This window comes from Pagrus pagrus, assembly GCF_965226575.1.
Source record: "Pagrus pagrus genome assembly, chromosome: 11".
NCBI lineage: Eukaryota > Metazoa > Chordata > Actinopteri > Spariformes > Sparidae > Pagrus > Pagrus pagrus.
The window spans coordinates 19,729,913-19,745,868 of record NC_140195.1 but is presented as its reverse complement, the minus strand read 5'-3'; the positions used below and the strand labels follow the sequence as shown (position 1 = coordinate 19,745,868).

Sequence of the window (15,956 nt, the reverse complement as noted above, 5' to 3'; positions counted from 1 at the left end):
GTGATCTATTGTAAATGTAAGAGTATTGATTGTAGTTGCTTAAAGCTTCAACACTGCATTAACATTAGTCTCAACGTGAATGGATCTGATACAACAACTTTAAAAGAAGAGGCTGGTGAAAGGATCAATAGCTCAAACTAACCATGACACATTATGTATAAGTGGTTTCAGATATATCATACTTACTGTGTATGTACCAATATTTATTTTTCTTTTTTTTAAATATATTTTGAATAATGTGACCAAAGAAATGTGTAACAATATGCATAAACATATATGTTATGTTGTGGTACAGTGGAATAGATCTCTTCAACAGTACAGGCACGGACCTCTCTGCACCAGCATACTGAAGAGAAGCGCAGCTTAGTGCAGCTGTTACAGACTCTAAGCCTTTGTGGGTTTATAAATAGATAAATGGCCATGGTTAGAGAAGCAGCAGTGAGAATAATGTAATTCCAAGATGCCATATATAATTTTTCTGCAATTTTCACCACCAGCTGTAACTCGCAGCCTTAAGGAAAAAAGTGGGTTTCCTGATGGCTGTGTAAGTGCAACGAAAGCGCCAGAACAAAAAAGTTATTGTGCCTCACAGCTTTCATGAGCGGCTACAAAGTCAGCTGGTTTAAAAATGTAAAAGCATGTTTGTCAACTGAATCATCCATCCATTTATACGCCGCAGCTTGTAAGGACTCAGGCAGAGAAGAGACGTATGATAAATGATGAATGCTATCCAAAGTTTTTCCAGACAACATTATGTTTTTAAAATCAATAACGGTTATGATGTCAGTCTGCTCTACCTGACTGCGTGATCAGATGATCTTTGAGCAGAGGAGAATGAATGCTGGAGTGGCTTTTGAGGGAAAGTAAGCAAGTCTTTGTTAAGTTTCCATAATTAGGGTAGGGGGATCATGCGGGCTTACATTTTGGTTTTTATTACATGCATTTAGTTGTTATTTAGATATCGGTTTCACCCAGCATTTTCAAAGTGCCCCTGTGTGTAATGCTGTCAAGATTGTGGCCTTAAGAAATGTTGGCAAGGCAAGATGAGAATGTAAACAAAGCTGTTTGAGATCTGAATGATTCAACCTCTTCTAAACTAAGGCTGCCTGTAGACGGAATCCAAAATACAAGATGCTTGTTAAAATAGTTTCTTACATCCTGTTAGTCAACTACAAGTTTCTATAAATTCTTCAAATCGTACACTGTCAGTTGTTCTAAAACTCCTGCGTTGGCCTCGTCTTTGTGCATTCCCATCATCTAGTTCAGCCTTGATGGATTAAAATATGCCTTAAAATATATACTGTGCCCTCCTCATCTGGAAGCGATTACAGCTCCATGTCAGACAGCCCATCTGTAAGCAATGAACGGGACTGCATGTCAAAGCCGCCGCACAGATCTCTGAGTAGAACCAGGCACTTGTCCAGAGAGCAGCACTCATCAAATAAAAAATACAGCCCGGCCCAAACAGTAATGAACCGGAAGTGCAGAATCATGGCGGTGATCTGAGACACATGAAAGGACATCAGTGGGAATCGCAAGAACCTGATCCATAAAAGAGCCCATTATGGAATTTGTAACCAGTTCTGATACCATGCCATTACAAATATACAAGGTCTCTGTGATGTGGAGGATTTCATTAATGTCTGCAGACATGCAGGCTTGTGCTACAGAGCTCGCAATGTGGATTTCATTTCAACCAACATTCCCATTGCATATATTTTAATTCAAACTCGAGCCCAAAGCCGTTGCTGAGCTAAGCTGCATGATTTATCTGACTCTGGAAAATGACTGACAGCTCTGAGGAGCTCCTCCCTGCGTGCTCTGCCTAACAGCGCTGGACCTACTTAATCAGCCTAAATTGCAAAGTCGAGGCCCTTGTATTTGGTAATGTGGTGAAAACAGTGGCAAGTGAGAGCTAATTAGATTAACGGTAGTTTAACGAGCTGTTGGAGGGGCCCCCGCAGATTGGATTTTAATAAATAGTGGCAAAAGCATCTGCTATGCACTTCCTGGCTCTGCTGGCATCCTAATTGGCCCCAGTGGGTTGCTGTAGCTCAGCGCTGCACAGTGCAATTTAGGAGGGGGGGGGAAAAAAAAGGCAAAATGCTTATCTTCAGTCCAGGTAAGTCTGGGAACGGAAATAAAAACAGTCTTTATGATTGTAAAGCTTCACAGGCGAGGCTTTATCAACATTAATACTTCACTAATACAATTTCTAAGACTTTTATCACCACAGAACATCCACAAAATGTCCACAAAGCAGGAAGAGAGAATAAAACAGCTTTGGACATATTAATCTTTTCCTATTGTTTGTTTTCAAGATGAAATGTTCCCATGATGAGGTCTTTGTAGAGGCAACAGCATAGAGAGGAAAAAACAATTAATCAAACATGAATGAGCGACCATAGCAGGGTTATTTCCATAGCAACAGCCCGAGGGGACAACTTGAACCCTTTAATGTGAGCTGGTGATGTCTCTTTGTAAACATCTGCGCAGCAGGGGGGGGGAGAAAGCCAATGAGAGAGCCTGGCAACAGAGGCATCACAGGGCAGCAACCTCTTGGTAACAATCGAAGTTTCCATTATCTGGTGCTGAAAGGACCTAAAAGTGCTCTGAAATATTGTATTCGGGAGCATTTGAAGTTGATAAGCGTCTTTGTGCCACTGCCGTTTTGTGTCCAAAAACGTTGAGGTGGTTTACAGCTGCTCAAAACAACACGCGAATGATCAGGAAAAAGTCATCAAAGCCATTTGCACAAACAGTTCCTCTTACATCGACACATCAGAGTCGTAATCTCTCTCACACTCATGCCTTACGCAACCTGCAACCAGTGGGCTCGTTCAGCCTCCAGCTGTGACCAACAGAAGGTAGAATGCAAGTGTACACAAACAATAAAAACTGCTATTATCAGGGGTCGCTCGTCGGTGGCCATGAAGGCACTAGACTAATTGTCATTTCACAAGTCTCAGATAAGGGAGGGGGGATTTGATGTGAAAGCAATCTGTTGTCCGCTAATGTGATGAAAATACATAAGAGTACAAGAGTGATGCATGAGCAGAAGAGAGAAGAGCGCCTCCGGCACAAAGCTCAGAAACTAACCTGATTGCAGTCTAAAAATGACAAGAGCAGTGTAAGTATACAGTGGTAGAATGGTAATTCAGTCAACCACAATGCTCTCTGCATATAAAGGGGGAAAGAACATATAGTTTCCAGTGGTCGGCACTCAAGTCAACAATCCAGTGTACTAAACCTCGATCAGTTCTCAGTGAAGTGCACAAAAAAAACAAACTGAAACAACAAAGCCAGTAACAGTCTTTGAAAGTTAAAGAAATGAAGTAAATAGGGATTTATTCATCCTCCCTCAGTGACTGGGCAGTACGTGGAGCCTGGCAGCACCACCGCTGGCACAAGCAGGTATCCATATAAACCTCTTACAAACACTCTCGTCCCCCAAACCTCAGCGGTTCCTTGGGCGAGAGTAATGGCTTCTTTGCACTGGGCTGCGCTGTGCTATTGTAGAATCACAGAGCGGTTAATTGAAACAAATGACTCTAATAATGGGACATTATCCCCACAGGCTGGCTTTGTGGTGGGCCTAATTAGCGTTGCGGTGGTGGCGAAGAGGACGAGTCACCACGCTGATCCCTCAAAGGAAGCAGCCGAGGCCCCCTTTTAAGTGGGCAGTACGGGATTCTCCTGCTCGCAGCGTGTAAAGGGTGCCGGGCGTTTTTCAAAAGCAGCGTGGTAAATGTAAACATGTCTAGTCACCCAGCGGGTCCCTCTGAGGGTGAGTGCCGCTCTGTCGGCCGCTGTGCTGAGGCTGCTTTTACTTCTTGGATGAGGAAGCTCATGACTACCCAGCATCCACTTTATACCGGACCATCAGCAGCACTGTGCCTCCTATTGATACTACTTACCACTGAAGTCACTAGATAGTACTATCTATATTATTTATATTCCTTTAATTTTTTCGGAAAACACTGATATATCTTTAAAGGGTCCACTGCGTAATTGAGAAAAACTTTCATTGATTGATTTTCATGACTTAATAAACTGAATAAATAAACTGTCTTCATAGGACAACACAATTTTATCCGCTTTACTTTGCTCATATTTGCAGGACCCTTCTTAGTAGCCCCCTTCTAGTTTCAAACTGATTTCCAGGGACTGAGGATGGCTTTTTAAGGAAATACTGTATATTTAACAAATGAATACATTTTTGAGTTTGATTGATATTATCCTCTTAATATTGTAAATATTAAAAAAGCAGCAAAGCAGCAAAAAGCAGCAAGATCTTTCTGGAACCCAAGAATATATTTTCTGTTCATTGACTAATTGATTAGTCAACTAATTGTTGTGATTATTGCCAACTCTTCACCTCGCTGTCCTCTCGCATGTCATCACGTTCTCCCTTCCAGCGTCAATGGCCCGTAGCTAATGTGACAACATGAGATATTGTTTTCCAGATGTATTTTGATCACCGCTAAAATCTGTTTTCGCCATTCCTAATTGTTTACCCTTGTACACGATGATCCCAGAAAGTCAGCTGTAATGCAGTGTTCAAATCTCTGTGACCAAGCTGTTTTAAATATTCATTAGTCGTAACAGTCGCCTAAGGTTATTTGAATTAGCGGCATGCATATTCATGAACAGCAATGAATGAGCATTTGTTTTTAATGCTCAATCCGTTAATACTCCTCTTCATTACTCCACTGCGAACCCTGCGTGATAACCTGCACAAAACAAAGCTTTACTTTTTAAAAGCACAGTCTCTTTGGAAGCCTATTTGTTTCAGTTTAAATGAAACGGGAGTGCCCTCCCAATTATCTCGCTGTCATTTCTCTTGACAACTACAAGACACATTGTTCACCCCTGTTGTGGAGTGCAGCACTGAAGGGCATCTGTCTTTTTGTGAAATGAAAAGCCACAACAGAAAACATTTCTGCTCTTACAAAAAGTGATTTATCTGGGAACGTCACCGAGATGTCATATCTATCCCAGTGAAAGGCAGCAGAGCAGGCAGGTCATATGAGATATGTCTAAAACCTACACTGGAAAAAAAGAAAAGGAAAAAAAAGATTGCTGTTTCAATTTAAAAAACACTAGTAATCCAGCCGCACTGAGCATGTGAAGTCAAGTCAAACTGAAATTCGTAGCAGCTTTCTTTTGAGATAAAGTTTATTTTAAGGCAGTTCTTCTCATTAGATTGTGGACGGGGCTTGGAAAATGGAAAAGGTGATCTTCAAACATGCTGTGCACCTGAGGTCACTGTGTAGATTTCACCATGTGTGCAGTATACAACAGATTATACTTCCCATGTATCCATTTGCTTTCTGTGCATTTCCTTATTTGTCTGAATACGACTCGTCTAAGATGTTTCAGTCCAGTGTCGATGGGCTCGCTCTGATCTTTTTAATGGTTTGATTGTGCCTATATCTAACTATCCCTGTGCTGTCAATAACCGCAGCTGTCAATACAGTTTTATGTCGCTGCATTAAAATAGTTGTGGCCTTTCCGACCCGCTGTCTGTGTCCTAAATGCCAAGTGATGCAAAAAAAAATTCCTTTCACCGATTAAATGAAGTCAAATGAAGTCAAGCTCACATAACCTGACAGCAATCTGTGACTCTGACAAAGACTGATCCTGGAAGTAAAGGCACACGCATACATGCAGTAAACACACTGACTGTATACTGTAGGTGAGCATGCTACTTATGCACTGTTAACTACTGCACAGATGTACTAATGCACTCAGTCACTTTGTGCTTTATACATCCTTACCTTTATTACAAAGTTAAAGCTCCACTAATCATCTACCAATTAACCAAATGACCATGGTTAATGTGAAGTGATTGCTCTCAGTGAATTATCATCTTAGCTCTTTTAGCAAATTGTTTTGGTTTTACGTCCCGATAATGTACTGTTTGTTACAACCTAAACCTGTTGTTAAATAATTTTTCAGCAGCAGTAGTTAAAAAAACAAAACAGCCAACTCTGTCTGTCTAAATGTATCAACTGTGTAAGTAAGCAACTAGCTGGGGAAGTCAAACATCTAGCAGCTAAAGACCGAGATAATTTCCTAAGGGGCTGTTTAAAATTGAACTAGAGCTGAAAGGAGTTACACATATTTCCATCAGCTGGCCACTAACGTGACTCTAAATGAACGCTTAAAGGGCAAATCCACTAACTTCAGGTCTTGAAGATTACTACTGCATATGTGAAAAATGTAGTACAAAGCCTTTTGTGGATCCAGAGGAAGCTGCATGTTTTCTAATTAATTGCCTCCAGTGATGGCATTCAGTGGCTAAGTTGCATTCTGGGTAATGTAACACAATGTGACACAGCAGAACCAGAAATATCACAACTTTAATTCTGCGCATTCTTCTTCCTTTGCAAAAACCTGGTGCCTACATTACCCACAATACAACTTAGCCGCTGGATGACATCACTGGAGGCAGTTTATCAGATTACACGCAGCTTCCTCTTGAGCTACAAAAGTAGCTTTATACTACTCTTTTACAAATGCAGGGATAATCTCCAAGACTTGTAAACACAAATTAATGTGTTAATTGGTGGAGCTACCCTTTACCTTGACCCGATGCTGCTGGGTGTGAATGTGGACATCTATTTGCAAACACGTCAGCAATAACAATTTTATGAAGTGACAATATGTCAGGGCAGCGTGTCTGCCAGCCTGCTGTGGAGTCCCTCTGCTCTCAAGTGGGCGGAAAAAAACAAAAAACAAACAACCCCTGACAACAATCAATCAATCAAACGACTGTTAATGCGGCCTGAAAAATAAATAACCAAAGCGGAATCTTCAACTGACAAATTATTTATGATATCAACAATAACTTGTCAAAATAACTTGTTAGTGTCTCAACACAGCACAATGTTAAACACTGACTGCTGGTGGCCTGTCACACGCCACACATCTTGCCAAAAATATTAATCTGGCACCACATGTTTGACAAAACTGAACAAAGTTCCCATCCGGAGTCATCTGACTCAATGTGTGACATAAACTCGTAAAACTGGCAGCTGCTTTTTTGGCAGTAGGGGCTTTCCTCCTCCCTAACCAGCCTCATTACGCCGGTAATGAGACAGGGTCTGGTGCTCTGTTTCAATATTTAAACGCGCCGGCGCCCCTCAAGGCTCCGTGTTGGGGCCGTTCTGCAAACTCCATCGCGACCCCTCATTACTGTCTGCTGGTGAGCGTCCCTCCTCCTTTATTTTTTCAAAGGGCTACATCTTGCTCGCAGCTCCACCCGGCGTAGCCTCAGCCAGACCTGAACGATCAGGGGGCTTGTTGAACACGAGACCCCTGGGTGCCACCTCTTCCCCCAGCGTCGGGGTGGCAGAAACGCTGACAGCTAAGGGTGAGACAGGGATTCTCCCTCAGCAATGTGCATTCACACGAAGGCATGTTACGTCTCACAGCATCCAGTCATCCAAGACTTTCTGCCTCGATTTAAAGGCGCTGACAGAGTAGGTCAGCATTGCAGGGAGGAGTTAAGAGAATGTAAGAGCATTCCTGATTGACAGCTCTGTCTTTTATAAAGCCGATGTTGATCCTTCTGCTTGTTGGAGTCCTTGTAAATGGTGCAATTTAAAGTGAGAAAAGGTTCAAAACTGGCAGTTAAGACTATTATGAACAACATGCGACTGCAGCAGAGAGGATCAAACCCTACACCTGAACAAAGTGCTAAATCTTCCAGCTGAAAATAAGCAGAAAAAACAAACCTCAATGTACATCAATGTTGAAGCTCCAAAGAGTACTCATTGCATGTATTTGACACCGCTTTTATCCATTTACTACACTTTTCTATGGTGCCTGTGGAGTCATAATTAGAAAGAAAGGAGAAGGTTGTCAGACATATTAAAATTAAGCTTGAAAAAAAGGGGCTCTTGCAGAGACATACAGCTTTTCTGCAGGCCAGAAATCTTAAGATTATTATATAGTGAATTCTAAATGAACAGAAATCACACTCTTTAAAGCTTCCAGGACGAGCTGATGCAAAACTGTGTGCCTATGCAGCACGATGATGACGGCCAATCCACTGCTCTCAATCCTGTAATGATTTAACTGTGTTTGCTGTAGGATCGATGTGCGCTGAAAAAGAGAATCCCAAAGCAGGGAGAAGTTTACAGAGCTTTAGCCTTAGGCTAAATGTTGTACAAAAACCAGCAACAACATCCCTCGAGATGAAGCGTATCTGTTGCTCCAGCTGAGCTTGTACTTGTAGGAGGTTTATATGTGCACTGAAGGATAGCTTTTATTGAAGAGAAGTGTATCCTCAAGGTAACGCTGTTGACTTTTTATTTGCTTCTTCAGCGATGGTGAAAGAAGACTGTTGAACGATTAGCGCTTTGGTTTTCCAGCCATCTCCTCCAATTTCTGTCTGTGAGGCTTTTGTTAATACAGCACAACAAAGGTACAGGCTTGTCTCTTCATTTCAGACCCCGGTTACACCGAGAGCCCATTTCCATCCACCCTTATTATTCTTTAAGCATTCGGCAGACACAAATTCAATCTTCCTTATTATACCTTTATCAGTATGAAATTAAGGTTAATTGACTTTGTTGGGGAAGCATCAAATGAAACATCCCTAATGGAACCGAAATGAAAATAACGTCATCTCCAATTGCTTTAAAATATTTCTCAATATACAGCCTACTTTCCTATTCCACAGCCTCAGAAATAAGCTCCTCTTGTCCCAGGAGATAATAAATGAATTGAATCCCCCCCCCACTCCAACCCCACCAAACCCCCCGCCCTCCTCCTCCTCCTTCTTCCTTATCGGTCATCTATTTTTCCAGAGTAAGCTATTACTTGCTGGGGTTGCTAGGCAACAAGAAATATTAATAGCGGCTATTATTAGCCGGGCTCTGCTAGAGTAGTACTAAAATGTGGAAGTGGGAAACATGAATGTGTTACATAAATCTCCGGACCTTTCACAGTGTGTGCAAGTCTCTGTTTGTGCGGTGATTTATTGCAATGACGGTTCATTTATGAGAAAAGGGGGTGTGAAATAAGAAAATGGAACATTACCCTGAAGGGCTATTTGAGAATAAATAATTGCAAAGGTGAAACAAAAGCTGTGTAAGAAGCAGGCACTCCCTCTCTGTTCCCTACTAAAACACTACTGGCCTGAAGGGGCTGCTTTGTTACATATACTTGTGCATGGACATCACATTAAAGAATAAAGTTAACACTGCATTCGTGCACCCTGAGCCGCAGCTTACATGATGTCTTCTACTGAAATCAACCCACCCAAATCATTATATGGGTTTTCCAGCCAGATTGACTGTAAATGCTCCAGTCAACTGCATCTTTCTCCTGCACCAAGCATATTCAGCAATCGCCAATGGATTGTGACCTAATCCTGAAGACTGGCTCTAATGGAGGCCTTACAGTAGCTACCACCCACAGAAAAAAAAATGGAGCTTGCAACTTATGCAGTTTGATTCTGAAAATCACATAAGACCTGATTAACGGAGGATAAATGCCACGGATGCTCACATTAAAGCATAAATATTCATGATGGAGGGCAGAGAGAAAAAAAGTAATATTTATGTCAGATGAAAGTATATAACGTTGAATAATTCACCACATAGGCCATCTATAATTCATCTGGTTCGATCCTATGATTAAAGCATTTGAATGTGTTCGCCAGGGGTGTTTACATGTTCGGTCTGAAGCATGTTTAACACAAGAAAAAGTCCCTTTACTGTGAGAGGGAGAGCGGGGGTCCTCGGCATCCTTTTGAAAATAAAAAGTAGCTGACAAGGAATACCCCCCCCAACCCCCTCCGTGTCAAGATTTTCTGTTCGAACCCCCCACACTCCAATCCCTCCCCGTTCCCTTTTTTGCTTTGCCGATCATAACGAATGAAAATGTGCAGCGCCGAGTTTCTTGCTCCCTTTCTTAGCTCACTTTGAGGCAATGAAATCTTTGAGTTGCGCAGCTGAATAGATATTAAAGGAGCTCTGCTGCAAAGGTCTGGGTGTTAAGGAGGCAGCAGCTCTCTGTATTTATTAATGTTGCACGTATAGACCCCGGCCCCCCTCAGACTTTTCTGTCTCAGCTTCCTTGGCCTCTAACCGGGCTAATTATTGCGCTAATAGAAAAACGCTTTGCAGTAATAAAAAAATGATCTGAGACTATTGAGAGCTGCACACAGAAGAATTAGTCATTTTGCTGTTCCATTGCTCTATATACGAGTTTGTAGCTTAAACTGAGTATCTTGAGATCAATAGTTTTTGGAGACATTTTGAAAAGACTGAACTCTCCGTGACACGCACATGTGAAACCTCCAGAGAAATGTTTCTCTGCGCTGACTTCCAGCCTCCTGACCACGAAGACTAACAGCCTACCACAGTGCTTGACTCGTACGATCATAAAGAGCTGCAGCTAAAAAGGGACGGACAAGAAGAAGAAAAAAAAAAAAAAGCTTTACTCACCGAGTGCATAGGCCCCGAGAGGAGGTGGGTGTCCTGACCCAGCATGTTGGACATCATGAGGGCGGGCAGCTCGGGGTAGGAGTAGGTGTTGAGCAGGCCGTTGTGAGGCAGAGAGTGGAAGGGGTAACCCGACTCGTGCTCCATGAGGTGCAGCAGAGAAGGGTCGGCGTGGTTGGGGGGTGTGATGGGGGGGATCTCGTAGTCTTCATCCCCTGCTCCTCCTCCACCGCTGCTGCCTCTTCCCTGACTGGAGTAGCTCTGGAAAGGTGGAGAAAAGAACGGAATCATTGCGGAGGAACACAGCAATCGCAGCAACCTTTACACTAATTTTTACTATAATTTCAGGGTTGCAAATGTCTATTTTTCCCTAACGTTTCTAAAAAAAAGAAAGGAAATGCCAGATAGACACTTTAAAGGGACAGTTCAATCCAAAATCAAAAATACATATTTTTTCCTCTTATCTTTGGTGCTATTTATCCTTCTAGATTGTTTCGGGATGAGTTGCAGAATTTTAGGGCTATAGGTCGTAGAGATGTCTTTGGAAAATAATGGAACTAAATTACGTTCGGTATGTGATGCTTAAAGCACAAAAAAATGCAATGTCTACTCTTTCCAGTATAATCATACAGGAAGGCAAACATCTACTCATGGATGGATGTAAACATTAATGGCGTCTTTGGCTGAGCTGTAAAATTAGCTAGCTCAGTTAGCTTAGTTAGCTAGCCCTTTCATCCAGACCCTGTTGTGAGCAGGAACTTCTTTACCATGAAGAAGGAAGTGTGCATCTACTCATGGACGAGAGGCTAGCTAACTAAGCAAGCTAACGTTACAGCTCAGCCAACGAGGACGCCATTAATGTTTACACGTCCATGAGTAGAGACTCGCTTTCCTCTGTGTAGTGATACGGTTGGCGGGTGTAGTTCGGTGGAAAGAAAATAGTGAAAGTGCTCACAACAAGGTCTGTGGATAATCTTGAGAAACCGGGTCATGATTTCTGGAAAGAGACTTGCTGCTGAGTCTTCAAAATGTCTTTTTTGGTGCATTCTTTGAGCAACACAAGCCGAGTGAAATCTGGTTCCCTTATATTCAAGAAAAGACATCTCCACAGCCGATTTCTCCAAAACTCGACAACTCAAACCAAAATAATCTGGATGGATAAGTAGCACTACAAGTAAGAGGAAAAATATGTATTTTTCATTTTGAGGTGTACTATCCCTTTAATATGTGCGGGTAACTTAGAGTCTACAACCCACCGACAGCTATTTTTCTTTGGTACGTGGGAGGAAGTACACGGGGAAAATCCACATGAAAACAACATAGCAACATAAAAAAAGTGTGTACCTGCGTCTCAAAACAGTGCCACATTTAGTAACAGCACAAATAAAATCAGGCTCTGGTTTCAACACTTGAATCTCTAAGAAAATGTGCCCACGAGACAACATTTTAATGGCGAACAGAAGTTCAGTAACAATCTCTGAGAGAAAAGTTGACAAACATTGATCCAGAGTAATTAAAAAGCTTCATAATTGGCTTTTAAAGGCACCTGTTGGTTTTTGTTGTTCAGATTTGTTTTGTGCAGCAGACACTGTACCGCAGCAGTCGATTCGGGCTGTTTTTGTGCCGAAAACAAAAAATAATTAGAAATGCAAATTGTTGTGCTTAGAAAAGTGTAAAGAATTAATTCAACACAAACGTACACAGCAAATTAATTAGAGTTCGACAACAACAACAGCTGCTGTACAGAGTAATTTGCTTCAGAAATCTTGACAGCTTTAAAGCAACATCCTGTCAGCCTGCACGCCTTTAAAATACAGTTAATCAAATTCATTAAGTGGGAAAACACCAGCGACACTCACTTAGGGGCTTTTTCATAATCTCATAATTATAGTGCCAATCATGCTTTTTAGAAATAGAAAAGCTGGACTAAACAAACCTCACATTCCTCACTGTGAAATGTATCCGGTGTGTCCAAATGACCCCCAGCAGGTAAAAAAGCACTGGTTTTATGGCACTAATAAGGTGATACATGAGCAGAGCCTGTGGTTGTCTTTTCCAGGGCCTATCTTGACATAATATTGCGCCGAGAAATATGGTTTTGTGCTCTCAAAAAGCATACTGAGGGTATTCACCAGGGAATGAAAAGCAATTTTGTCAGAGGCAATCTGATGCCAACTCCCCTTTATAATGACTGAAGAAAATTAATCATCACAAATAATATTCCAGTGTCAGCCATTCAAGAGCTTTTTAATAGAATTTTTATTATTCATGTCTCGTGGTACACATCAACTAGTCCGTTCTGCAACATTTCAGAAATCAATTCAATATCATCTTCGTGTAGGCTGTCATCTCGCCTGCCAGTGCAGCAATTCATCTTGCAAACAAATACTTTTAGCAAACAAATGGCAAGAAACGACGAGCAGCAGCTACAATGTCCCCACCAGCAGAACTGGTGCTTGAAGATAGGATAAAAGTCTCATAATGTGCAGTATCATTAGGGAGAGAATAATAATAATAAAAGGGAGTATGTTTACTATCAGGGGGTGATGTGCTATTTTTCTCTTCCCATAACACTCGCTCCCCTCGTTTGGTGCTTGCTCAGAAATATTATCACTGACAGTTCCTTTTCCCACGATAAAGGTTTAACAAATGTCTGTCTCTTCGTTGTCTAACATTTATTATTGTTGTCATTTGTTATTATTGTTAACAAGCAAATGCGTTTGGTTTAATTCTATAAAAGATAAATACAAAACTGGCTGGTTTGTGCATTTATTTCTGACTGTATAAAGTATGATTTGTGTCCAGGTACTCTACATTAAACATATATATATATATATATATATATATGTACAGCCATAGATAGAAAGAAAATCTAGATAAGGCCAGAACACGAGGCCATACCACTGTCTCTATAATGCCGTGCAGGGAGGTGCAGGATTAGAGATGAAATGGTTAGCCGACTAGAGCTGCAATGATGAGTCGATTGAAAGAAAATTAATCTGCAAATATTTTGATAATTGTTTAATCATCATCATCAATCGTCATTTTCCAAGCAAAAACGTTAAACATTTATTGGTTCCGGCTTCTTAACTATGAAGATTCGGTATTTTTCTTTATCATTTATGATAGTTAATGAAGGTCTTTGGTTTTGGACTGTTGGTTGGTCAACAGAAGCATTTTGAAGACATCATTTTAGGCTCTGGGAAATTGTGGTGAGCATCTTTTCACAATTCTCTGACAATTTATAGCCCACAAGATTAATTGATTAATTGTGAAAATAATCGTCAGATTGATCTATATGTGGTGTATAACCCTCTCTATAAGGGAAAAGGAGAGGCTCGTTTGGTGAGAGTGAGTAATCGAACACGTTGAGGTATGTATGTACCAAGATTTAAATGCTGTCAGAGGCTACTTTATGACCGTGCCTTCCATCGCTTTGGTGATTTTTTTTTTCCTTTACTGCTTCTTATGATGCCCTTGGAGATAAGATGCGGGACAAGGACATCACAAGTTTAATATTTTCAAACATAGATAAATAATTCATAAATATACTGTCTTTCAGGACATGGAGCAGAGTGGATAAAAGAGAGAGGGGTCAGAAAGAAACGCCAAATGTTGATTCAGCCTTCTCTCGCTAACCTTCACCCTCCTCCCTGCAGAGGTGAAATTTAAGCAAATCTGTCATTTTCTGAGACAGGGACTGTGCTGTTGAGCTTTGAAGAATCTACACATCAGTTCTTTACTTGTTTTCTTTCTCTAACTTAGAGACAATAGCACCGGGCTTCTTTTGTACATCAGTTGTGATTTGACATCAAAACACCATATTGCTTTAACATAGTTTATAGATGTGAGATATCGCTCCGAGGCATATTGACTATCATCATACATAAAGCAGGCCCTGGTTCTTTGAAAGAAAAACATGGAGATGATTCACCCCATGGGAGAGGTGTTGATTTTTTCCATGGATCTATGGGAGATTCAGACTTACAAAATGATGCTCTAGTCGAAGACCACGTCTTAAAATCACACATTAAAAACTGGTTTCAAGAAGAATCTGAGGGATACTTTTAACGATACTTACTGTTTGCTTTACATCGGCACTTTGAAATGAATAAACCATCAAGGTGTCAAAAGCTCAGTGGAGGTAATGACATTCAGTCCCGCATAACTTACTCCAGAGCTTAATTTATGCTACATAGGAGATGACAGAGGAAGTGTTTGTTCTTGCTTTCAAAGGTACAGTAGCTAGTACTGCAGCAGGAAACTGTTTTTGTAATGTTTCATGAGATGGATGTGAGCTATCAAATGCAAACCGTGAAAAAACTTTCTTTAAAACTGTCCGCACAATGAAAACATGTTTTACTTTTTGGGTACTAACCACATTGAGTTTGTCTTGTTTTTGTAGTCAGGTATTTTAAGCTGGCATGAATGTTTTCTGATCTGAAACTGTCCGACGGAAACCTGTTTATTAAACTTGCTTTCACGTTTTTTGGTGCAATATGAAATCTTATGTTGTGAAAAACGCTGTGCTCATGGTCTGGTCAACTTTAGGCACAAAAACACTTTGGGTTTGGAAAAGATCATGTTTTTGTCACCACAAACATGGCTAGAAATTGTCCTGAGGTCTCCTTAAAAATATCAAGTGGTTTTCACAGTTGAAAATGTCTTGAACTGTGGTCACTGGCTTGGCAGCATACTTAAAAAAACAAGTTAAGTTGATTCTGTGTTTGAAAGCTTTTTATTGAAATGTGCTCTTCTCAGCAAAATTATGGGGAAAAAAAGTATATATAATTTATATACAGAAAGTCAGGTATCACACAAAGACACCCAGTCTCATAGTTTCTAGTCCTCTTCCCAGCACGTAAACATTTTCCTGGATCCAAACTGTCTTAGTTTGTGGACACAACATAGACATGTTTAGAGCCTCAGAGGAAATACAATTAACAAAAGATTGGAGTAATTGCTAGTTGTTAGCCACAGTTCAGCTGAAATTTCACCTTGACATGTAGGCGTGCTGGTTGAAAAGTCTCTGCAACCAAACACAGCTCCACCTTGTCATAATTAAGTTATCCTAAGTGGAAACAAATGAATCAGCTGCGCTTAAAGTTTCTTTGACACAAATGGCTGGGAAGATGAGATGAAGTCATTAGCTTGGTGATGGAGTCATTCGTGGCCTATGAGGTGTTTAGTGGAAGACAGCTCATCTGGGAACAATGATGTGTTCGTCAAAGGGAGGAGAATGAATATGTTGCGCGGTGCCACAGAGAGCCTGTCATGGCTGATGGGGGGCAAATTGTCCAAAGACAAGAGCTGTCTGTCTTTGATGGACTTTGTTATTACAGCTTCAGTGACTGACACACTCAAAGTGTTTTCTGTAATATGAAACACTTACAAGGTTTTAGAAATAACTAATCAGTCAGAAAAACAACTCTTTTGTGTCATAAAAGCACATAACTTTGACTGAGTATACAGTGTCCTATGGAAAGTCATCCAGCC

General features: G+C 41.0%; 1 protein-coding gene across 2 annotated transcripts in view; it reads right to left on the bottom strand.

The window, feature by feature from the left end:
• The window catches only part of LOC311265090 (TOX high mobility group box family member 2-like), an 86,157-nt gene that overhangs the window by 18,863 nt on the left and 51,338 nt on the right, over positions 1–15,956 (bottom strand). For both annotated transcript variants that reach the window (XM_084366423.1, XM_084366424.1), the window contains one exon: positions 10,464–10,721. In XM_084366423.1, coding sequence (XP_084222549.1) covers positions 10,464–10,721 — 258 coding nt within the window. The remainder of the gene's footprint in view (positions 1–10,463; positions 10,722–15,956) is intronic.